This window comes from Lissotriton helveticus, chromosome 3_1, assembly GCF_964261635.1.
Source record: "Lissotriton helveticus chromosome 3_1, aLisHel1.1, whole genome shotgun sequence".
Lineage (NCBI taxonomy): Eukaryota > Metazoa > Chordata > Amphibia > Caudata > Salamandridae > Lissotriton > Lissotriton helveticus.
Window position 1 is genome coordinate 45020450 of NC_136061.1, and position 25455 is coordinate 45045904.

General features: G+C 45.0%; 1 protein-coding gene across 2 annotated transcripts in view; it reads left to right on the forward strand.

The window, feature by feature from the left end:
- The window catches only part of TTLL4 (tubulin tyrosine ligase like 4), a 411567-nt gene that overhangs the window by 201329 nt on the left and 184783 nt on the right, over positions 1-25455 (forward strand). For both annotated transcript variants that reach the window (XM_078679201.1, XM_078679202.1), the window contains 3 exons: positions 3509-3591; positions 13686-13814; positions 16913-17035. In XM_078679201.1, coding sequence (XP_078535327.1) covers positions 3509-3591; positions 13686-13814; positions 16913-17035 — 335 coding nt within the window. The remainder of the gene's footprint in view (positions 1-3508; positions 3592-13685; positions 13815-16912; positions 17036-25455) is intronic.

Consider the following 25455-nt stretch of genomic DNA (forward strand, 5'->3'; position numbering starts at 1 on the left):
CTGGGAGGACTCCCAGCAGCAGGAGGGCAGACTTGTGTCTCGGTGGCAGCATCCATCTTGTGGAGCTGAGGCTATGTCTGACTTTAACCGGGGTTACAGGTTACATACATGTCGTGTTCCTCTAGAAGGGTGGAATGCTAACCCCGTCGCCAGAATTGGCGAGGGGTTAGTATTCCAATTCGTATGACACCTTACTCGACATGTTTTGATAAAGCGATACCAGAGTTGGCATATAACCGGGAGGATTATAATGCACTTAAGAGTATATGGTATGCGTTATCATGGAACAGCTATTAGGACTTGGTTCCGCAAGCTGCAAACGGGCTCAGCTCATGCCAGAGCACCATCTCACATGATTCCAAGCACTCTGCCTCCAGGATTGTTAAGGCCTGCCATAGGAGTGACTGATAGGAATACATGTGTCCATTTTAGGGTTAGATACAGGTATACTATATCTAAAGCAAAGGGTGATTACACCACCTTGCCCCAGCTGTCGTGCAGCCAGTTGTGTCAGATTTGGATGGCCAGCCAGGGGTGGCATAATACATGCTGCAGCCCCTGGTAGGCCCTGGGTACACCTATGCCCTGGGTACCTAATGTACACTGTACAGGGACTGATAAGGTGACTCAGTATCCAATTAGATATGTACCTAAGGTACATGGAATCCATTTTACAGAGAGAGCAGTGGGCCTGGGGTCCTGAATAGCAGGGCCCCAGGTCAACTAAGTCAGAAAACCAGCAAAACACCAGGCAAAAAGTTGGGGGCAACCATAGTCAGGGATCTACCTTCCTACACTGACCCAGAGACTAAAAGACTGTCCCGCTTCCCCATTCCCGAATCCTCAAAGACTTTTGTGGTCCCTCGATCACTGTGTATACACGAGTGCTTTCTTCATTTATTGCTTATATAAAGAACTTGTTACTAGAATCCAACGGTGTGGTGTCCGTTCATAGTGTGGTGTGAGCTCCGTGTGTACGATCCTAGACCCGAAGTCCTCCCCGGTGAGGACCTCACAATCAAGACTCGGCAAGTTCTGTGGAAGAGGTGGGTCTGGGGGTGACCGGGTGAGCATAATCTGGCCCTCTGAGATCGCCCCTTCTAACAGGGATGTGGCTGGATCCCCATCTCTCCATGGAAATACAAGCAAGTAATCTAGCAGCCACCTGCTTTGGAATACTCCGCAAGATCTTATCCCTGAACAGACTCGGAGAACCGTTGTACAGGCCTTGGTAGTCTCTCGATTGGACTGTGGTAACTTCCTTTATCTGGGTTCCCCAAAATACGTGGTGAAGACAACAAGTGCTCCAAAATGCAGCAGCTAGGATACTCTGAGGATAACCCAGACAAAAATCAGCGAAAGCCTCACTGAAACAGCTCCACTGGCTGCCCATTAAAGCCAGGATCAAATTCAAATCTGTCTGGCTCACAAAGCCATGAACAACAAGGGCCCAGCCCCACTTAGAATACTCAGCATCCCATACATACCTTAAAGATCTCTTAGATCATCATCAGGCCTGCTGCTCACGAAGACGAGGATAAAAAACTCCAAATGGGGAGGAAGATCTTTCTTGCATCTGGTCCCAAGGCTGTGGAACTCCTTTCAAAAAAAAAAAAAAATAGTCCTGAGAGATTAACTCAGTTTCAGAAAAAAACTAAAGAGGTGGCTGTTCCCATGATCCATTAATACCCTCCACAACACCCCCTCTCCACAGCGCTAGGAAGCCCCTGGGCTGCTAAGCGCTTTATAAATCCCATTAACATACCTCTGCTCAGACTCTGAAATGTTTTCATTGTTTTTCCAGTTGTAATCTTGGTTTGAACAGAAAGAGGATTGGGGAGTGGATGTTTGTAAGGAAAACTGAACATGGGAATAGATAACTACAATATTGCTAGTCAGAAGGTGAAAGGATGTATTATTGTTTGGGGGAAAGTAAAAAACTTATGTAGGTTAATGATCTTTGTCTTAGTAGGGCGGTGTTGTTGGTTGCTACATCTCAAAAGCTGTTAGAGGAACAGCCACCTTCAGGGTTAGCATTAAAATAATAGTTGAGGAAGTGAAATGAAATACAGTTGAACACTGAATTACAAAAGGCAAATGCCAGCACTTGGGATTAAATGCACTTGTCACAGAGCTCAGCAAAAAGCCTCAACTGTGATCAGAGCCTTTCCTGTACAGCCAAAAGCAGCCTCAGGTGCCGCATAGATTGGGCACCTGATGTGACAGAAGTCATTGCATCCATGCTAGATTTTATGGTACACAGTCGAAGACCATGTGCTACTGCTCTGAGATAACTGGAAGTGGTTTATAGCATTGCTGAAGGGCAAGCCCTATATCCAGAGCCTAATGTGCAAGGCTGGCAACCATAGGCAGTGGACACAGAAATCCCAGGCATTTAGATCAGCGCATGAGGACACATGGTCAATGGTTGTGCTGAGTGGTCTCGTTGCACCCAAGGCCATGCACAGGGAACTTTTGAGGTCATGAATTTGGATGGCCAAGCCCTGCCACCAGCGCCCACAGTTCATGCTCTGAAGATACTGGGATTCAAAACGAGTTTTGGTCAAGAGAAAGTAAATCTTTGCAATACTTCAACATACATTTCAAACTAATGCACCTCCAAGTTTTCCTTCAGTTGTTGGGTTATAATCAAAGATTGCATCCTCACATTAGGCTCCATAGAATTATGAATTGTCTGTCGAGAATGTCTGAAATTTCAGCAATTGAATAGTTAGGTTTTTCTTTTCACTTTTTCATCATAAAATGTTTTTTCTTCAAAATGTATAGAGAATCCCTATGAAATGTTCTTAGTTGAATTGCAATGCTTTACTTTTTCATTTGAAATTGTTGTTCCATCTCCGTAATGGAGTAGCAGATGTTTCTTTCTTCAAATGCTAGTTCTCACAGTGCTGCATTGTGGACTGGTAGTGCAAACTGCAGTCTCAAATGTCTAATGCAACTGCTGCTTTCTGGCCCACTCTGCTCGTGTACTCTTCGCACCCTCTATGCCCCCCATCCCAGTCCATCCCATCAGTCAGGAGACTACATCCTTCGCCACCCTCCATGAGCCCCAGATTTTGCTCAATATAATTTCAATCTCTCTCCAGGTATAAAACAGTCAAGTGCATTTAAAAAAAAACTTTAATGATATAGTGTTCTTGTTTTTCTGTTGAATTTATTGAATCTATGCATGGTGGAAATCTAGATTTTCAAATAAATATAATTTCTTTTCCTGAAAAAGAGTGGGCTTTGCTGTGGAAGCAAGGCTGCAACTGGTAGTCTGATTTGCAAATTGAAGATTGTATTTTGGGAAACCCAGATTCTGAGTGCATGACCTTTGAACCACATTGCCAAGTCAGCGTAACTTGTTAAGCCATAGAGACCTAAATATCCTACATAGTTGTATTCTCTCTTCAGCCTCCTCCTGTCACTCCATGTCAAGCATCCTTTCTTCATTTTGGTGGCACAGATGGTGATTTTCCTGCTCACGTACTGTCTTCTCTTCCAGCCAGCATCAGCCCGAGGCATTGGGATTACGGTCATTCACAAGTGGAGCCAGCTACCAAAGCGAAGGCCTTTGCTGGTCCAGAGGTGAGTCTGTGTAGCAAGACCCCTCTGATTTATAGTATCCCAAAGACCATAGTGCATTGTTAAGAAATAGTGGACTGGTTAGTACAACATGTCTTTATTGCTTTCATTTATCGTCCAGGTAGCACTGTACAACTCCAGCAGCTATTACTGACTCTTATAGGGTACAACTTCACATAGAAGCAGTTTGCAATTCTGGGCCCAGCCAGTAGATAGGACGGTGATCCACAGTTTGTGAATATATTATGGATATAATTCTGGAAAACTATTGTTACAATTATGTTGTATTTCTTTTGAGAGCATCAGCATGAACAGTTACTCTTTGTATCTTTGCGTAGACTATCCTGAACGTATGACAGTCAGCAGTTACGTTGGCATTATTTTTAAAGCGCACATACACCATTTGGTTTCATGGTGCTAAGGGGCTTAATCAGTACGGTAAGAGTGCTGTAGCCAGACATACAGGTATATGCTTGGCTAAATAACTGTTTTCTGCAGTTTCCTAAATTTCTGATAGCAGGTGACCGATTTGATTTCGAGGGGGAGGGAATTCCAGATGTTGGGTGCCATGACTGAGAATCTGGCACCGCCAGTCTTCTATTTGAATGTGGGTACCAACAGATAATTCCAGTATGTAGAACTCAGAGTGCAATTGGGGTGTACTTATGAATACAAGAGTAGATGAAAGCCGGCCTTTTGAAGATGACCCATCCTGTTTTGGATATTGTTCTTGAGGATACTCGGGGGGGGGGGGGCATGAGGGGTGAAGGGGCGGGGAGGTGGGGTAATATGCCACCGATTTGGTTGTGTTTGTATGACACGGGCAGCCTGATCCTGGATAGTTTGTAGCCTATTAATGAGTCATTTGGGGAGGCCAGTGTATATATAATTGGTGTAATCTATCCTTGAGATGACGAGCGCAATGACTGCCAGAACAAGGAGCTCTGAGGTTAGAAGTTTAGCTTTCTTCCTAATTCGCCAGAGTGTAAAAAAGGATGCAGAGATTACTGCTCCAATTTGAGGGTTAATGGATAGATCTTCAATAATCATCACCTCAAGGCTTTTTACTGATTTTTTAGGGATTGGGGGAGTACCCATTTCGGAAAGGCCAAAATGCAGCTGTCCGGTAGTCCGTCTTACTTTTGGTAATAACAATTTTGGTTTTATAGGCAATAGGTGATTGCTATTCATCCAGTTGCGGATGAACAGCATCTTGGTTTGAAAAAATTCTCTGGATTCTTGGGTGTTGTCAGTTCTGAACAGTAACTGCATATCATCTGCATAGTTGTAAATGTTGCACTTCCTCTCTTTAGGAGAGTGGATTAGAGAGTGGCTTTATAGGTTACAAAGATGAGGGGAGAGACCTGAGCCCTGAGGGACTCTGCAATACAGCAGAACCTCGGGTGAGTTATAAGGAATGAAGCAAACTTACGTTGTTATTTAGAAAAGAAATGATGCAATCTAATGCTGTGCCCCAAAGTCCCACGGCTTTGATACGGTTGACTTGGAGGTTGTGGTCCACCATGTCAAAGGCATCAGACGTGTCTAGGAGTACCAGTGTCTGGGTAACCTCATTATCACATTGTTTGCACAGGCCATCTATCACAGAAAGGATGACTGTTTCTGTGGCGTGAGCTGGACGGCAATCTTCCCTGTAAGAATCCAGGAATTTGGTTTCTTCTTGGAAGTTGCAGAGATTTTTTGCCACATGCGCCTCTATTGCCTTTGCCAGAAATGGCAACAGAGATATAGGGCGGTAGTTTTTCAGTATTAATAGGTCCTCTCCTATTTTCTTCTGGACGTGGACCACGATAGCTTCTTTAAATGTACTTTGAACGGACCTGTGCTAATAGAATAGTTTAGGAGTCAGAGGGAAGTATCCAGTAATTTCGAGAATAAATAAAAAAAAACATTTAGTTGGGGTAATGCGATTAGGAGATCCTGATTTTGCTTTGATCAGCGGCTCCTTGAGGCAGTACTTGCTGATGGCATAAAATGAGAGGGTGGTGGGGTTCGTGTTTGCCTGCATCAACTTGATTTGAAGGGGGCATTTCAGGATGATATCTTTAATCGTCTTTATTTCATCAATAATGAGTGTTGAGAGCAGTACAAGTAAAATAAACATTGGCAAAGCAAGTAGATCTGGGTCCGCTCGTTTTGTTATGTAGCGTTTTTTCAAACGTTATTGTTGGGGGCGCTGCTGTAAAATGTTTCCAAAAAGTACAGACTGCCATGGAAGGCATTGGCACTGAAGGGAACTACTTTGTGTATGGATGGGCTCCTTTTGAAGAGCAGAATGTTGTCACTCATAGTGTAGTCAGTAAGTGGCTGAAATGGGCTGGCCCACTGTCCATGCTGAATGCTGTAGTGGGCTGAAGAAAATTTGAGTGTAGAGAACTCACCGAAAACCCTTATAGGTACTTACATATAATGTTAGTGAAACTAAAAGGTCTTGCCTTGCGTCAGACCTAAAAAAATTAATTTGGGGAAATCTACTGATCAAAGACAGTTGAGTAATGCAAGGTGTTGGCTATTACCTCATGTACACAAGCTGGAAGCAAGGATTCCTAAAGAGGTATCGGGTGTGAAATCTTTTAGAGCCCCCTGACATGTTAGTATTATCATCTGATGGGCATAATGTTGCTCAAAGCTGCAGACTGGGAGAGATATCCAGCTAATAACAAATATTGAGAATTGGTAGTCTATCATTGAGGATTGCACCCAAAAGGTTACATTTTAGCATTGGTACTTTTAATCTTTTCAAGGAGTCTCTGAAACCCAGATCAGCTTGAGGGTATCTAAACCTCACAACCTTGCCACACTAAAGTCATGTATGCAGCAGAAGTCTTAAGCGTGGATGACAGGAAACCTTCTGAAACTGGACCCTGAGAAAACTGAGAACTTCCTAATGAAGTGAGAACATAAATCAGATTTCTCTTATGGATGGCTCTGTGCGTTTAGATGTAATGAAATGTATAATCTATAGACATATATTTAATACTATCAGTTTACATGGTTTATTGGCTGAAAGAAATTGCCTTGATTGTCAACCACAAACCAAAGGTTGAGGGAAGGTGTAGATGAGGACCATGAACAGACCTGAAGGCCAAAATAGTAGCTGTGTGAGTGTGCCAGCACATTCACTCCTCATTCCTGTTTATCTCCAGTCATTCGAGCGCATCAGCTGAGGACTGCTAATTTAGGAAGTGCTTTTCGAGCAACCTATTGACTGTCCTTATGAATGACTATGGCCAAGGTCAAGTTGAAGGTCAAAGCTGCATGCATGGGATTATTATGAGTGAGGAGTCATTTAAGGACTAACATGTTCATACATCTTCATGATTTTATTGATAAATGGTAGAAAGTTCTATTAGTTTGATCAGAATGAAAAAGGAGAAAGCATAGCAAAGGAGTTGATGAAAAACTATGCCACCCATTTACCTTCTAATGGTGTGATGACTCGAATAGCCTGAGACAGAAGTGAAATGCTGCTAGAACATTTCACCAATGTGGAGACAGGGAAATGTGGAGGAGAAACATTTGCATATCGTGGCAGAAGGCGCATGAGAGCCCACGCCCCTATCCATACCATAGTCTTCCATGGGCCTCTTCATTGGTCGTTTTCATCTCATAGGCCTTCCCTCTTGTAAGTAGGTGTTCGAGGCATGTGGGCTGCTAAATTCATATCTATTGCATAGATCGCCGCCTAGTGTTGGGTCCGGATGATTGCACATTGTTGTCCTGGAAGAGTCTTCGAAGTATCACGAGATAGGTGGCTCCTCCCCTGGACTACAGTGCGCATGGGCATCGACTCCATCCCCAGATTGTTTTTTTCCGCCATTGGGTTCGGATGTGGTTTTGAGGTCTCCTAGTCGGAATCGAATAAAACTACTTCTTTAAGGCCAAAAGGCCTTCGTTACCTCGTCGGTATTGTTCGCGTTCGGTCTCGTGCTTCATCCGACTCTAGGAGTCGGTCTTCTGCAGAGTCGAGTAACTCTTCGGACATCGAGGCCCTGTCGTCGCAGCAAGACCCCGACGATTCTACGATGGAACGGAGTCCGTTCAAGTTCTGCCCCGTGTGTGGTTCGAAATACCCACACATCGACGTGCATCCAGTCTGTAACAAATGCCTCTCGCCGGAACACGACGAGGCCAGCTGTATGGCCTGTTCGAAGTTCAGGTCGAAGAAGACGCTCAAGCTTCGGCGCGCGGCGCGCCTTGAGGCCCGGCGAGCGGCTCCGGCACCCGACGACATCTTCGACGACCCCGAGGCAGAAGGCCCAAGCCATCGTCTGCAGATTTCACCACCATCGACGGAGGTCGAGGCCGATTCCGGTGAACCCGTCGAGGGCCAGGACCTGGAATACGTCGAGGAGGTAGGGGACGACGAAGAAGTTTATGGGGCCGCGGAAGATAGCTCGGAGGAAGAGCTATGCCCCGAAAGTTACATGACTCAGGCTCAGGTCACTGGATCGCCACTCGGCCTTACCCACGACCCTGCACCGCTATCCCCGGCCCCGCCTTCTGGCCCGGCCACAGACACATCTGTGGAGCCGCCATTGCGCATATCGAAACCGAAACCTTCGGATTCGACGACGACAAAGATGGCCGACGTACCATCGAAACTGAAGAAGCCTGCTACGTCATCGACTCCGTCGCCTTCAGTGGCTCCGAAGCCAAAGAAGGCTGTCGAACCGGCACCGCTACATACGGTGGCCAAGGAGCCGACCCCTAAGAAGGTCATCGAACACGTGTCGGGCACGGTTGCTCCACCAAAGTCCACAACGACTGTCCAACCGCCATCAGACACGACTGCGGCGCCAACAGGCAAACGCCCGGTCGAAGCGCAGTCGACGAAGGGCCCCGAGCCGAAGTCCGGAGGCCCTACGCAACGGCACAAAGAAGCCGGACCAAAACCAACGGCATCGGCGCCTAAGCCTAGGAAGGAGGCCCGGACCATTGGGGTCGAAGATGCGTCGGAGGCTCGACTACGCACATACACCTCGTCGACGCTAGCGTCCTCCGATGGTGACGGGCATGGGTCATCGGCAACTAAACCCTCCGCTTCGTTCACGAAGCAAGTCACCGACTCCCTCAAACGGATTCGGGAGAAGACTTTGCCGTCGACTACTCACACGCCGTCGGCCCCGAAATTGGTGGACGCACCGAGGAAGACTTCCACGCAAATCCTCTACACTCTGCCGCCGAAGGTGGCACCGAAGGCCTTTGCACCCCGGTCGGTGTCAAATGACACAGAAGCCTCACAACACTCGATGCTAAGTGGCCATTTGGGTCGACATCAAGCTTCAGAAGAACAATCTGAGCATTATATCGACGCCGATACGGGAAAATTGACGCTCTATAAGCGAAAGATTACTTCCCAACCATTAGAATCCTATGTCATACCTCTGAAGAAGAGGAGGCCAGCACAGGACCTTCCTGCCCTTGTTGAACCTATTCATCCTCAACCAAGGAGGAGCCCATCACCCTCTCCCAATGCTTCAGGGGGAGATGACGATGACCAGGATGACCAGTACAATTTCCCAGATAACAATGACCCTGATGAGCAACAGGACTCATGGGTGGACACTGGTGACCAGGGAGGCCAACAAGTGGTACAGGACCCACAGGTTTATGGTGTACGGACATCCCCAACTGAGGATTCAGCGGCATTCAATGCCTTAATTGAACGGGCAGCTGCAAATCATAATGTGGACATGCATGCTGACCCGGTGTAAGAAGATTTTTTGTTTGACACTTTCTCTGCCGCAGAAAAAACTGTTAAAACGCTTCCAATGCTAAAAGGTGTCCTTAAGCATGCACCAGAAATCTTTAAGGAACCCACCAGGGCAAGAGTGGTGAACCCACGTATTGAAAAGAAATACAGACCGGCACCTGGAGACCCAGCATATATTCCGGGACAGTTGCCTCTGGACTCTTTGGTGGTCGCCAATGCCCGCAAAAGGGCGAACTCCCAGACAACGGGTGAAGCTCCTCCCCCAGACAAGAAGTCGAAAGTGCTAGAGGCATCTGGTAAAAGGGTGGCTGCACAGGCAGCCAATATCTCGCGCATATCGAACACACAGGCACTGTTGGCACGATATGATAGGGCGCATTACGACACCCTAGAGCAGCTCCTTCAACACCTTCCAGATGAGTTTAAAGAGGCAGCTGAGATTTTAATACAGGAGGGAAAGCTCATTTCAAATGCAGCAATTAAGTGTGCGCTTGACGTTGCAGATACAGCGGCTAGAGCAATTAACACTAGCGTGATGTTAAGGCGTCAAGCATGGCTTCGCATCTCAGGGTTTAAACCTGATATTCAAACAACGATACTCAACCAGCCCGTTAATCCCGACAGACTGTTTGGCCCGGACGTTGACATCACCCTCGAGAAGATTAAAAAAGACAATGGGACAGCTAAATCCATGGGGGCGCTTCAGTCTCAGCAATTCAGGGGGAGCACTTTTCGTCGCTCAGGTACCCGTGGTGTTACCAGAGGACACTTGGCACAGCAGACGCAATTCACCAAAGGTGGCGCGCAGTCCTCGTACCCCAAACAGGGTAGAGGGGGTTACAGAGGAAACAGTGCCAAGGGCAGGGGCAGAGGCAACAACAACTCCCGTTCCTCTGCCGCCAACAAACAGTGACTCTCTGTCACTGCCCCCCGACCATCCAACACCTGTCGGGGGGAGACTCCAGCAGTTCCTGCCAGTCTGGACGTCCATCACCACAGACAGGTGGGTGAGAAAACGTATCCAATACGGTTACTGTATGGAGTTGACATCCACTCCACCCAACATTCCCCCAAGACAACGTCCTATGTCGGCAGAGCACTTGCACTTATTGCAGCAAGAAGTTCTTGTGATGCTGCAAAAAGGCGCAATAGAGCTCGTACCAGTGGAGGAGGAAGGAACAGGGGTCTATTCCCTGTACTTCCTCATCCCAAAAAAGGACGGATCCCTCAGACCCATTCTGGATCTACGCCCCCTCAACCTGTATATCCTATCAGAACATTTTCATATGCTAACACTGCAGCAAATTCTTCCCCTGCTAAACCAAGGGGACTTCCTAGCAACCTTGGACCTCAAGGATGCTTATTTTCACATACCACTCCACCCCTCCCACAGAAAATACCTCAGGTTCACCATCCAAAACAGGCATTATCAGTTCAAAGTCCTACCCTTCGGAGTGACCACTGCCCCCAGAGTGTTCACCAAATGTCTGGCGACAGTAGCGGCGCACCTCAGGAGACAAAATATACATGTCTACCCTTACCTAGACGACTGGCTGGTTCAAGCAAAGTCGGAACAACAGTGCGCCGCACACATGTCCCACACCATTCACCTCCTTCACAGTCTGGCAGTATCTGGGCGCGACAATAAATACTCTGACTGCTACAGCTCAGCCAAACCAAGTGAGGATCAACAGCATTCAGTCGCTCATCCAAAGGTTCAGACCGCAACACTCCCTACCAGCGAGAGTGTTCATGCAGTTGATAGGCATGATGGCCTCCTGCATCTTCATAGTCCCGCACGCAAGACTGCATATGCGTCCACTCCAAGAATGCTTAGCGCATCAGTGGACTCAGGCTCAAGGACAGTTGAAAGACCTAGTGTTGGTGACCGGTCGGGCATACAACTCTCTGCATTGGTGGAATCCACACAACCTTTGCAAGGGCCGACCGTTCCAAGAGCCTGTGCCACAGATTATCCTAACAACGGACGCATCTCTCCAGGGGTGGGGAGCTCATGTGCTCCACTACACAGTGCAGGGACTGTGGTCAACGCAGCAACAAAAGATGCACATCAACTACCTGGAGTTGATGGCGATCTTCATGGCGCTCAAGTCCTTCAAAGTACATCTGTGCAACAAGGTCGTGTTGATCCGGACGGACAACATGACAGCCATGTACTACATCCAGAAGCAAGGAGGTACACACTCCACAGCTGTCTCATCTGGCTCAGAGCATTTGGAAGTGGGCCATTCAAAGGAACATCTTCCTCATGGCGGAACACCTCCCAGGCAAGGACAATCAGATGGCGGATCTGCTCAGCAGGTACAGCCATCAAATGCATGAGTGGGAGATACATCCACCAGTACTCCACCCGTACTTCCAGCGGTGGGGTCATCCGGAGATAGACCTGTTTGCCACAAGGGAAAACGCAAAATGCCAAAGCTTTGCCGCCAGGTTCCCTCACCCACAATCGCAGGGCAATGCGATATGGATGAACTGGTCAGGCAAATTTGCGTACGCTTTTCCCCCAGCGCCTCTCATTCCGCTGGTGGCAAGAAAGCTAAAGCAACACTCGATGTCGCTCATCCTGGTTGCTCCAACGTGGGCATGCCAACCATGGTACACCACGTTTCTGGAACTTTCCGTGGTACCGCATCAAAGGCTGCATCTCACTCCCAGGCTCTTGACGCAGAACCATGGCGACATTCAGCATCCAGATCCGCAACAGCTCAATCTGGCGATCTGGCTCCTGAGGTCTTAGAATTTGGCTATCTCAACCTGCCTCCTGAATGCATGGACATCATCAGAGAGGCAAGGAAGCCCACTACCCGAGCTTGCTATGCCGCAAAGTGGAAGCGGTTTGTCATTTACTGTACAGAACATCACATTGACCCGCTAGATGCATCCATTCCTAACATCATCTGCTATTTGTTACATCTTTACAAATGCAATCTAGCTTACGCTTCCATTCGGATACACTTATCCGCCATAGCAGCTTATCTCCAGAACAGGCAGCATCTCTCCGTTTTCAGGGTGCCTGCCATTAAAGCCTTCCTGGAGGGACTAAAGCGAGTCATTCCTCCCAGAATACCACCAGCTCCTGTGTGGAACCTCAATGTGGTCCTCACTAGACTGATGGGCCCACCTTTTGAGATTCATGCGAGATTCAGTTCCTGACATGGAAAGTGGCCTTTCTCATTGCTATTACATCTCTCAGGCGTGTTAGTGAGCTGCAAGCCCTCACTATACAAGAGCCATTCATACAAATTCATTCAAACAGGGTAGTGCTCCGCACTAACCCCAAGTTCCTTCCGAAGGTGGTGTCACAGTTTCATGTCAACCAAACTATTGAACTGCCCGCATTCTTTCAAAACCCACAAACAGTAGCGGAAAGAATGCTCCATACGTTGGACGTAAAAAGGGCACTCATGTACTACATTGACAGAACACAACAATTTAGAAAGACACAGCAACTTTTTGTTGCCTGCTCAGCACAAAGGCAACCCTATTTCCAAAGCAGGAATAGCCAGATGGATCGTTAAGTGCATTCAGATTTGTTATCAAAAAGCTAAACGTACTTTAACGGTCCCCCCGAGAGCGCACTCCACACGCAAGTTGGGGGCCTCCATGGCTTTCCTGGGGAACATTCCTTTGGAAGACATTTGTAGAGCAGCCACGTGGTCTACACCACACACGTTTACCAAACATTACTGTGTTGATGTGCATTCCAAGCAGCAGGCAGCTGTAGGACAGGCTGTTCTCAAAACACTTTTTCAGACTTCTGCAGCTGGCACGGGCAGCCGCCGTTAATGGAGGGACTGCTATGTATTCTATGCAATAGATATGAATTTAGCAGCCCACATGCCTCAAACTGAATATGCTACTTACCATTATGCATCTGTTCTTGGCATGTAGGGCTGCTAACATTCATATCAGACCTGTGCATTTGTGCTATTCGGGGGTAGTTCCCAAGGGATCTGGGTAGCAATGGCCTTTTATTTTCCGGTTCATTGAGTTGATATAACAGATTGCGACATTCTTTACTGCTTAAAGGATTTGTATTCCTGAATTTTATAACCTGAATAACACCAATGTTTGCTCTCTTGGATTTTCACTGCTATCTGTATTTTAAGCCGTGTCATGGTGTTCTCTGATGCAGACAAAAACTGAAAAAAATGACCTTTAAGTTAATTTCTTTGCTTATCATATGACCACTACATAATTACAACATACTCTTTCAATTCCAGAAATCTTAGAGCGTAATTTGCTATAACAATGACTACCAGGCACAAACCTAAAATGCACCTTCCATAACTTAGACCTGTAGCGTGTTCTTAAGATATTCTTTTTCTCTTCTCAGATACCTGCACAAACCTTACCTCATCAGCGGGAGCAAGTTTGATTTGCGGATTTACGTTTATGTCACTTCATTCGATCCTCTCCGCGTGTACATGTTTACAGATGGACTGGTACGATTCGCCAGCTGCAAGTAGGTGTTACAAGGGTTGCAGCTGGAGCAGTGCCTGACACATCTAACTTCGATTACGTGTTCTTTGGCAATGTGGTGTTGAAAATCTGTGACACTACTATAGGGTAACTGTTCCTATGGTTCTAAATCACAGATTGAAGTGGGGGTGGGGGTGGGGGGTAGAATGGGTACTTCCTTATTAGGAAGTAGTTCCCTCACACACACATGAGGTTATCATGCTTCATCATTGGGCTTTGCTCCTCATAGGGTCAGCGCTGCAATACCCCAGGGGCCCCACAAGAGGGCTCGTTGGCGGCGATCTTTAGAGAGAATGCTGTGATATTGAGTGTGGTGTGTGCGTAAAAGGGGACGGGGTTCTGATAGTGAATTAGAACTACCTGAGGGGGTACCTCAATATTATATTTTATTCTCGGGTCCTCGCAATGGGGTTAAAAAGTGTACATAGATTGTGAGCTTCTCATAGTGGAGAAAGGCAATCTCCCAGTGTGTGTGGGTCTGGTTTGACATGTTTCACGCATTAGTGGTCCTGGAGGCATCCGTGTTTCATCAAGATCAAAAAGGGGGGGAGGAGCGATAATCCCTACCCTTAAACTGGGTTATCTGGAGGGATTTGGTGTCTCGTGGTGTATTCACTGATACCGCCATGTTAGCGAGACACTCTGGTACCTTGTGGTAAAAAGACCAAAGGGCGTCTGGATTTCCAACTTAAAAAAGAAACACATAGATCAAAACAGTGTTAATTTGTAGTCGGCAGTATGTGCCTAGGTAACAGTCCCTGGTGATCCATTGTCCTAATGTTATTTTAAAATCATAGCATGCAAAGAGCAAAAGTAGTAAGGCTCCTACTGTGCAGTGTGCCAACCATCCCATCTCAAATCAGGTGAGTGACTAGATCACATATGACGATGTAAACAAAAACATGAACAGACGCACACACAAATTCAGAAATAGTTGTTGGCCCCAACGTAAGAGTAAAGATCTTCTCTTACCCTCCAATTAGAAATAAAATGCACCTGGGTCTAGACAGGAGACCAAGACTGTATTGCGGTTAAGATACTTCTGGGAAAGAAAAATTTGGAAAGGAAACAGTTAGGACTATGTGTTTCGTCCTGGAGCAAACCGACTGAGCCTATCTGGAGTGGTTAGTACTCATGTGGGGTGTCACTGTGTATGGCACGTAGACCTACCCTTCTATCTGCCTGCCCGTAGGTGAATGCCAGCCGAGCGCGGCATCGTTAAGTATCCCAAGGCTGAAGCAGCGGCGGGCAGTCGTACCTGCATGATCACATACTGTGACATCATTATCAGTTGCTGTCACATGTGCATATCTCAGGTCACCCGTAGTATCATGCGATACCCGAGCGGCCATGTTGGAATGTCGTATTTGGCCCGATACCTGCTCACAAGGATTTCGTACAAAAGTACTAACACATATGTAACATCATGTTGGGGGTGGCAGGAAAGATATTTCCTTGATTAAATAATAAAAATGGATTATTTAAAAATTTGAATTCCTAGAAAAGGATAAAGGAAGGGATACTCTGTTCTATTCCTATTGATAACAGGAGTGTTTAGGAGAATGCTCTCTATTAGCATGCCCATGAGATGTAGTGGGTACAGTGGGAGTGGGCAAGATGGGGGTCCCTGAAGGGTTCCCTAAACAAGATGAAAATAGTATATGTCCCAACCTTCCCACTAAGCGTGCTATGTGGAATCGGGTGTAGTCTGTGAAATCCATATGCATTGTTGCAGTGATCTAGAAGGTGAAAGTCTGGCGATCAGCTCAGTACGTCATGGCGTGCCCCTACATCAGTGAGTAAGTGGGGAACCAGAGACTTTCCACCCTGAAGTATTGGTCCCCTAGAAATACTTGGGTGAGGGGAGTTGTATCTCAGATGTTTCAGGTCGACGTCTGCTGAGAGGAATTTATTATGTTTATAGTAGGAGGAACATCTACTCTCTGGATGGGCAATCTTATGGTCTTGAGCACTTTAATTTCTTTAGTCAATGGGCTACTATTAACAGGGGGAGGGGCTTATTTTCCAAGGAGCCATAGTAATGGAATTCCTTTTTAAAACTGTTTGTGATCAGTTTACGAAACCAAAGATAATACATTGGTTTCTCTTGGTTATACCTTGGATATTTACCTCTGTTCTTTGTGACATTGAATACACAACAGAAACTGCATCCACCAAACTGGAACTGCACTAAGGATTAGACAAATGTTTAAAGTTTTGCCTCTCACACTGACACATCCCATATTCTGATACCCGGTCTCCTACTCTGCAAGTTGATTGTACTTTAAGTTTCACATCTTTGTTATGCTAGTATGCTCCCTGATACCACCAGGAGAACTTTGTTACAGGCGCTCGTATTGAGCAGACTAGACTACTGCAACGGATTGTTACTAGCTGCCAACGAGGGGGTCATTTCTAGGTTGCAGGGTGTGCAAAACACCGCGGCACGCCTTGTCCTTAATGCCCCTGCACGCACTCCATCTAAACCCCTGTTGGCCAAACTTCACTGGCTTCCAGTGAAACAGAGGGTAATGTTCAAGACGTGCTGTATTATCCATAAGTGCCTTATAGGGAAAGGCCCTGACTACCTGACTAAAACATTTGGTGTATATGTTCCCTCTCGATCGCTTAGATCAGGAGATCAAGAACTCCTATGTGTCCCAAGGATTAAGAAGACCAGGCAAGGGGGCAGGGCCCTATCTGTTGCTGGCCCTAAGCTATGGAATAATCTCCCCAGAGAAATCAGACAATGCAGGGAACACCTTCCGTTTAGGAAGAAACTAAAAACTTTTCTCTTCCAATATTAGGTTATCTATATTAGGAAATAGGACACATGAAAGAACCTGCTTTTAAAATGATGCCAAGGGCAAGGAGATACTCCTTCGGGAGTCGATTCCCAGCGCGGTATATGATTGCAAATAGATAAATAAAATAGTATGCTGTACCATGACAGCTACTCTTTTTATCTGCAACCCTAGTATGTCAGTATTATGTGACTTGCAATTAACGTGAACTACAAATTCTGTGTCTAAAAGTGTGAGTTTGATTGAATTATCACAGTTTACTCATCTTCTGTTGCAGATACTCCTCATCCATGAAAAGCCTGGGCAACAAATTTATGCACCTGACCAACTACAGTGTGAACAAGAAGAACAGCGAGTACAAATCAAACGCTGATGAGACTGCTTGCCAAGGTCACAAATGGTAAGCTTACATGTGTGGAGTGAAACTTGTTGGTAAACCTGTGTGAGGCAGCATGCAAAACTTTATTACAGACTCCTAACTTCATGAGCCCCATGTCCAACAGGACAAGGCAACCCGCCCTTGCTCATGTATTCTAACTGTTTAAGTGGATTATCTGCCTGGAAGGAGGTTCTTAAAGCGCACATACTGCAGCAACAAAAGAAAGATTATTCCACGATTTGACAGTGAAGTTTACAAGTGCATACATTTTTTGTTTTGTTGTTGGCACAAGTCTTCTGAGGGTCTTGAAAATGCAGGGCCCTTGTCCTTTTCGGGCTAAGGCTCGGGTTTTTCTACAGTAAAATCCACAATTATGCAAGCCTGTTGAAAGTGCTCTATATCATTGTTTTTCTTTTGTTGATAGCTAAGCTGTGCTTTCAGAGGGGAACATGCAAAGAGTGTTTGCTTTCTGAGTAAGTGTTGCTGCTGCTGCCTCCCACTGAACCCAGGCTATGCAGTAGCCGACTGATGGAAACATGACCTTATTATTGATCACCTCCCACTGTTCTTTCAGATTCATCTTTTTGCCTGTTGAAAATTGATAGGGCAGTCTGCTGGTCCTGTCCACAAGCCTATGAGCACCAGGTTATTTTTACTTTGAGCAGTCTTTTTTTAGTGTTTAATGTGGACAGCTCCGCTTCCAGCTGCATGTGCTTCCTTCCTGTGCATTTCTTTGAATGACCCAGGATTTTGATGAGGATGCTGCACTATCTAAGTGGGTAAGCGGCTGATAAGCCACAGAGGTGGTACGCTTACGTTACCAGTGCTTTCCACGTACTCCCCAGGCTTTGGCTTAGTTTCACATTTTTTATTTGGTCCTTTGTTCCTTTTAATGTTGAAGGTTCCTGGCTCCATTCCCTGACTTTTATTTTAACATTTAGTTATTTCTCGCTGTGCTATATATGCTGTTTATTTTTTTGTGGTTAGTTTGCACTGCTATTTTGTATTTTTGTTCCCAGAAGGACCACCAGGAGGGCGACATACTGCTCTCACCCAGAAGCATCTGGGCTCCAGCTTGTTTAAACTGTTTTTAGTGTGGAGTACAGACAGCTCCACAACCTGGGCTGCTAGTTAGCTTGTGCTTCCCTGCTCTGCCTGGTCTTCAGCAAGGACCCTGCACATTTATTAGGCAATCGTGCCAAAGGCAAGTCCTATACAGCCTTATGCTTCCGGTGCCGTGACCCCTGGTCCCCTGCTTTAGCAGCCAGAATACTCAGCCGAAGCTCTTTGGTCCTCAAAACCAGGCACAACAGTGAATTCTATCCTTTTCTCACTTATCCCACCTTCAAGAGTGTGCACAGCATATGCTTGCGCACATGCTCACACACATCACACTACATCCCTGCTGTGAACACTGAGGGTTCACCTTCTGTAACTTTATCTCACTGCCCATTCTGGATCCTCTCTCCCTCATGATCTTCGGTGCTAGCCCCCACCAGGTGCTTACTTGTTTTTCCCTTAACGTTAGACCTCTTACTCGGTGCAAGTGTAAAACTGCTAATTTTCTTACAATCGAAGCAGTGATGTTTTCTTCCTTACAGAAACCTAGTGAATGGGGTTTTCTGGCCCGGACATTTGCAGTGGCCATCCCTTGGGTTATAGTATCTCAATTGTGACTAGACTTTCCATGCCTGGAGATTGGCTCACCATTATTTGCTGCTCTGCTCTCACTTTCAGAATTATTGCTTCTGAATCGATCAGCTTTGGTAAAGTCTGCCCATTCAGATTTAATCTCTCCTACCACTTCTTTCCTATTTAACATCTTAGGAGATCACAATTCCCTCTTGATGATATCGCCTCGCCTGACCATCTCTTCCCCACGATGCCTTGGCTCTCTTAAGTGCACCTCTCATTGCTGTACGTATCCTTACACCATTTTCACCTACCACTGCAAACATCTAGAACCATTATAGGGAAAGATTACAGTTCTGTTTATTAAGCCAAATCTTTAAGTAGTAATGAGTGGCTAGTTATGTAGGCTTGATCAGCATTTTATGTAACCAGACTGATTCATATACTACTAACTCGTCATCAAAATAGTTATCTTGGTGAATGATTTTTGATAATCCCTGGAATTTACTTGGAAAAGTAGAGATGGTATTAGCAACTCCTGTAAACGTTTTACACTACAGGGTTGCTGTTTTTAGTGATTTCTGGATTCTGTTCTTTTATCCATTATCTCCATGAAATCCAGCTTGACCGTTGACCACTGTTTGTTTTGTGTCGGGCCATTGACCTGGTTAGCCCTAACCATCTAGATTTTTGCAATTCCTTGCTCTTCAGCTCTGTAGTACTGAAGCCTGGAAACAAGCATTTGTCATTGCACTACTAAAGAAATCTGCTGTCGATCCTACCAAATTTCACAAACGTTCATCTAAGTTCACTCCATAGATTCTGCCAAGGAAGTCAACAGATACATTGCTTCCTCTCTTGAAAACAATGATCACCTTAATGCCTCGGTGTGGTATTAGATCACCTCTGGCACTTAGATTGCTTTTCTTACAGTTTCTGGCAACGTCTGAGCCATTTTGGATCAAGGCAGTCTTGTAGCCCTGCTCCTCCTACATCGTTTCATACCATTCAATACTATTTCCAATTACCTTTATCACCCGCCTCCAACCTAATAGTATTTGTTAGAAGGCTTTTCTTGGTTACACTTCTTTTTATCTTAACAATCACAATTTATTTCACAGGTTTACATAGTTGTTAGACACCGAGAAGTATAGATGAAGCTTAAATAGTGACACAGTGATGACAGTCATACAAAAAGCATGCACCACAACAAAAGAAAGTTGTGCAAGAAAAGGTGGTATGGTGGAGAGAACGGGGAAGGATATTGGTAGCAGAGCAAGAGAATGATTAACGTAAGGGAGATGGATGGAAGACATTCAGGAGTATGGTGGGAGTATAAAAGGGAAAGAAGGTGGCGAGCAGCCAGTAAGAGGGAGTTGACAAGGATGGCATGATGGGGGCAAAGCAATGAGGTATGGGAGAGGGAAGCAAGTATACAGGTACTAGAAAAGGTGTGGCGAAGGCAAGAAGTAGTAGGGAAGGCATGAAGTAGCATAGCACAAGGAGATCTCCTCTTTTCACCTTTCCTTCCTCCTTACCACTTGTGGTGCTCCTCTGGCTCCTCCTTGAGCCTACACTTATAAACATTTACATTACTGCTCTTGCTTCATTATTGCTAGCTTTTTGATAGTCTGCATATATCTTTCAGCCATTCAGTTGGCTTGCAGCCAAAACATGTGATCTTATTATGGTTAACACCTAAGTAGTGCATAAACCGTCAAAATTCTATCCTTTTAAATGGTGATACCTTGTCCGATTTAAGTGTGGCTGGTATTTCCCATTCAACAAATACGTAATAAAATATTGGTAGCACGGCTAATGCAGAATTAGATGTGACTTGATGGACAATAGGAGCTCATGAATATTCATCAATTAGAAAAGGAAGGTAATGTCCCGAGTATATTGGTCCACAGAAATCTACAGCCACGCTGGTTTTGGGCGTTATAACGTAATCAATTTGTCAAGTGGATTTGTTTTCCAGTGGTCTGATGTAGATGGCATGGTTGTATCACATACAATCGAAGTACTTGTATGACATTGGCACACTCAAACAATCTCAAACTCATAGGAAAATAAAGAAAAGGTTTCCAAAAGACTTTTTATATATGTGTAGTTAGTTGTTTTGGTTTCCACCTCTCAAATCTTGGTGATAATCTTGACAACACATCAAGCCGCTGACAGGTGTTTCGTCTATCCTGGCTCTTTCAAGGCTGCAAACATATATACAATATATTTGTGCAAAATGTATAATTTTCTAAAACTGTTCTAAATTTATTTCACTAATGACCACAAAGCACATATATGTGAATGATGCAACAGTTAAAATAAACCTGTGTGCATTCTGTGAAAACCTTAAACTTGATGTCAAAACAATGGTACACCACATGAGAACTCGTTAAAGGAAACAAGTATAGCATAACAAATGATAAACCCAACTGCGCAACTTATGCCTGTTTATCTTTATCATTTGTAACAAATACAAAGAATACTCGGAGTCCAAAGTTCCTCAAAGTCCTAGAAGATGTGTAAAACAGAAGCAATAGGAGAATGTTGGAAAGTGGGTTATTGGTAAGGGCAAATGTAGGTCTGCCACTGGCAATAAGGCCACTAACACATGATAGGACTCAGCATAGGTCTAAGAAAATTATTCCTTTGCTAAACCCTTGGTAACGTGGCTGCGAGCAGACAGGCTTAACTTCAAAGACAGGTATGTAAAGCATTCAAAAACACCAGTTCAGTAAATAATTAATACAAACAAAATAAAAATCCAACACCAATTTTTAAAAATAGGTAATATATTTATCTTTTAAATAACACCAAAAACTCCACTGTGGGGAACCAGTGATATGAATTTTTAAAGATGAGTCACTTTCTAGTGCTTAGAAACCAACAGCGCCCCTTTAAGTCATTTCGTTTTCTCTGTCAGGGACACACCTTTATAAATTGTTCTGAAGAATTCTCAACACTGTAGTAGGCCGCCTTCTTGAGCAAGCGGGGTCCAGTTAGAATACCTTCCTGGCGTTCTGCTTGCGGGTCCCGAAGTATCGAACACACAATCCAAGGTTTTGGAATCTCCAAGAAGGTCCTTGAAAGTGTGAAACTTCAATTCCGCAATCCACTTGAACAAAACCCTTACAAATCCACTGGTACTCCAGGCTTTGAATTCTTTGTGAGGCTGTCCAGGTGAGCTCTGTTAACCTGTAGCTTGCAGGGAGTCCACTCTTAGTCCTTGGGCAGCAAGGTAATCCACAGGACTGTAGTTTCAGATGGTGCAGTCTTCATAGGTCATGCCTTAGAGTTCCTTGCACAGCAAAAAAACAGGGCACTTCTTGCTTCATTCAGTTTCAAGCAGCAGATCTGGAGGGCTCTGCCCCTCTCAGATACTTATTCAAAATTCTCTGGGTCAAGCACCAGGTCACTGCTGACCAATGAGAGCAGGGCAGCTCCTCATAGTTATGACCACATCCTGTAGAGTGTGGCATTAGTTTGTCCCAGAGTGCATCATTCTTCCAAATCCATAATGGCTGATTTTCCAGCAAGGAGGTAAGAGCTGACTAAACACACCCCCTGGGATTGCTTATTTCCATGGACTCTCCTCCTACCATCTGCACATACCTTCCTTAAGCCTAGCCCTGACTCTGGGTCAAGACTGTCCGAGTGGACTGAAACCCAGGCCTCCCCTCTACCTTTGAAGCGGATGGTTTACGACTCCACCCCCTGGCCTGGCATTCCTATAGACCAGCACACTGCCCTCCCAGAAGAATGATTAACCCGAGGGGTTCCTTATCAACACTTCAAAGCAGCCTTGTTAATCCACTTAACTCTGACCAATCAGGGCAGACCACTGGAAGGCTGAATTTGGACTTACAAAAAACAAAGTCTTATAACTTCTTGTATGTACGCTTTAGTAGAAATTCAACAATATAATATTGTTGGATGTGCTACTATCATTCTGGGCAGTCTTTGAATGGTCCAGCTAGTCCTCTCCTATCAATATTTATTAATCACTAACTTCCTACCATGTTAACCTATGGGCCATGGGGTTTGTAATGGGGAAAATGACTAGGGCCACTTTTGTAGCGCCAGGGCTTATAAAACCATATTTTATAAGTATTTCCCTAATTTTTACAGGACCCCCACCCCCTGTGCACCTAGGGGAGACTTCAGGGTTCTGAATCTGCAGAAATCATGCAGATTACCCTTACCCAATTCTTCTAGCATCAAAGTCGAATTTGAGCAGCTCTTTAACACAATGTGGGGAGTGAAATATAAAACTTCACTTTACCGAGGCATATAAAAACTCATTTTATAAGGGCGCTCCTTATAGATAACTGACCCCCCCCCCCCCCCCCACCCCATGGATACCTAGGGGTGACCCTGGGGGTCCCTAATATGCAATAACATGGTAGGTGTTTCATTTTTAAGGGACCCTACCCACAAAGTCGAGTTTGGGCACAATTTAAGGTTTAAAAGCTGTCCTGGCCACAGGGATGCTTTTAAACTGACCTCAGGCTTCAGCACTGCACAAATGCTAGTGCAGAAAATCTTCTGGCCTCTAAACTGCCATGCCCCAGGATACTGGAGACTTCTAGGTAGTTTCAATCCCCTGCCCTATTACATACTAGGGGCTTATGGGGTAGGTCATGCCAATTACAGGGGTACCCCACCATACGATGGTGTACTCTACTGTATGTTGGGTGTCTTAACTGTATTCTAATGTGTTCCTTTTAGCTTGGCACTGGGCCTGGTTAAACAGAGCCCAGGGTCAGTCAGTCAGTCAGTCAGTCAGAGTCAGTTACCACCAGTTCCAGTCAGCAAAAAGTTGGGGGGTGTCCAGGGCACAGGATGACTTTGCAACAGAGAAAATAAGTGAAGCAGGCTGCTTTCCAGGAGAAAGGAGTTTCCTCAAAATATGAAAAAATATGTTTCTGTCCAAACGAAGTCACACGTCTGAAATTGGTCCTCATAAAAACGAGCTTCTCAGCCTCTTGCAAAGTGGATCAACAAAGACATATGTCATATAGCTAGATAAACCAAAGAGGCATCCATTACAAAGAAGAGGAAGTCTAGATATGAATAATGAACCCCCCTTACCTAAGCACACATTCAATAAAATTGTTCTTGGAGATCAAAACAGTCAAATAGCATCCCTCAAGAAAGTATGACGTATCATAGGTATCCTCAACTTGTAAATTATGTTAGAAGCCATGAAAATCTAAAAGAAATACAAAAATATTTAAGTGTACGTATGTTATGTACTAAATATCCTAGAGTTATAAATAAGGGAGAAACCAGACATTGTGCAACTGACATGTACCATGAGTAAGCAATTTGTAAAATAATCAGTGTCCGAGTGCCAATCCAAAGAGATGTTGAAGAAGTATGGTGTCTAAAAATAGAACAAGCATTTGCAATAGGTCTCGCATTAGGAAAGTTTGAGCTATTGGTATTGTAAATGACAATTTTTTTATTTATGTGTTGGTTTTGAAAATAGCGAAATTAATAGCTTTGTCATTTACAATGCCAATAGTTTGAACTTTCGCAAATGTGACACCTATAGCATTTGTACTGCAATATGTGTTGTATTTACGTGACTTAGATGTATTGATATTACAAATAACTATGGCTTTTAATTTTTTTTAAATAATTAATACTTAAATGAAAGTTATTGTAATTTATAATGGCAATAGCTTAAACTTTTGTAAATGACTTTTGTGAAGATTATGTTCAGTGTATTTTATTGTGACGAAAATACAAGAACAGAAGTGAAATATTAACATCTTTTTGTGACATTTGTAATAAAGCTTGAAACATTGAGAGAGCATATTTGAACCAGTTGTTGTTGAATGGTTGCACAGATTGATGCTGTGGTGGTGCTGAGTGATGCTGTGGTGATGCGATAGACTGAGTGCGATAGATAGATAGAGGGAGGGCGATAGAGGGAGGGAGGGCGATAGAGTGAGGGCGTTAGATAGAGTGAGGGCGTTAGATAGAGTGAGGGCGTTAGATAGAGTGAGGGCGATAGAAGGAGGGCGATAGAGGGAGGGAGGGCGATAGATAGAAGGAGGGCGATAGATAGATAGATAGATAGATAGAGAGAATGAAAGGGAAACGGAGAAGCGAGGTAAAGAGATGATCATGAATGTTGTGATTGGTGAGGTAGAGAGAAAAGATACATGAAGACAGATTGGGAGGTAGGGGCGTGAATAACCCCTTCGACGCGCATGACAAAGCCAGCTCGTCATGGGCGTTACCTACGCTACGCGCATGACGAGCTGGCTTTGTCACGTAACGTGTGATTTCCAAAATCGCAGCGCGCAGCGGGAAAACCCGCTAGCGCGCATGCGGTTAAAGATTGTGGGAATGACTGCAGGGGGTGCACTAATGGGGCGTTAGGGATGGGAGAGGAAAATCCTAGGACCAAGGAGTTAGTGAGAGAGGGAAGGCATGAAAGATTAGGAATTGTCAAAGAAGAAGAGAAGGGAACAGAACATGGATAAAAATGATGGTCAGACTGGAATCTGAGCGACGTCATGGTATTGGAGAAAGCTAAAGAAGTGAGGGATCTGGGAAAAGAGGACCCGTTTTATTAAGAATAAATAACTCGGTAAAAAAGCTAACCTGTATTTGACGATTTGCCCTCACACACCCCAAGAACCACTTACATTAACATACACACCTCCATACAAGCACTCACACATCCGCTCACTCACCCATACAAACACTCACACACCCAAAAAAATACTTACATATCCATTCACACAAGCACTCACACATCTGCTCACTCACCAATGCAGCCATTCACACCT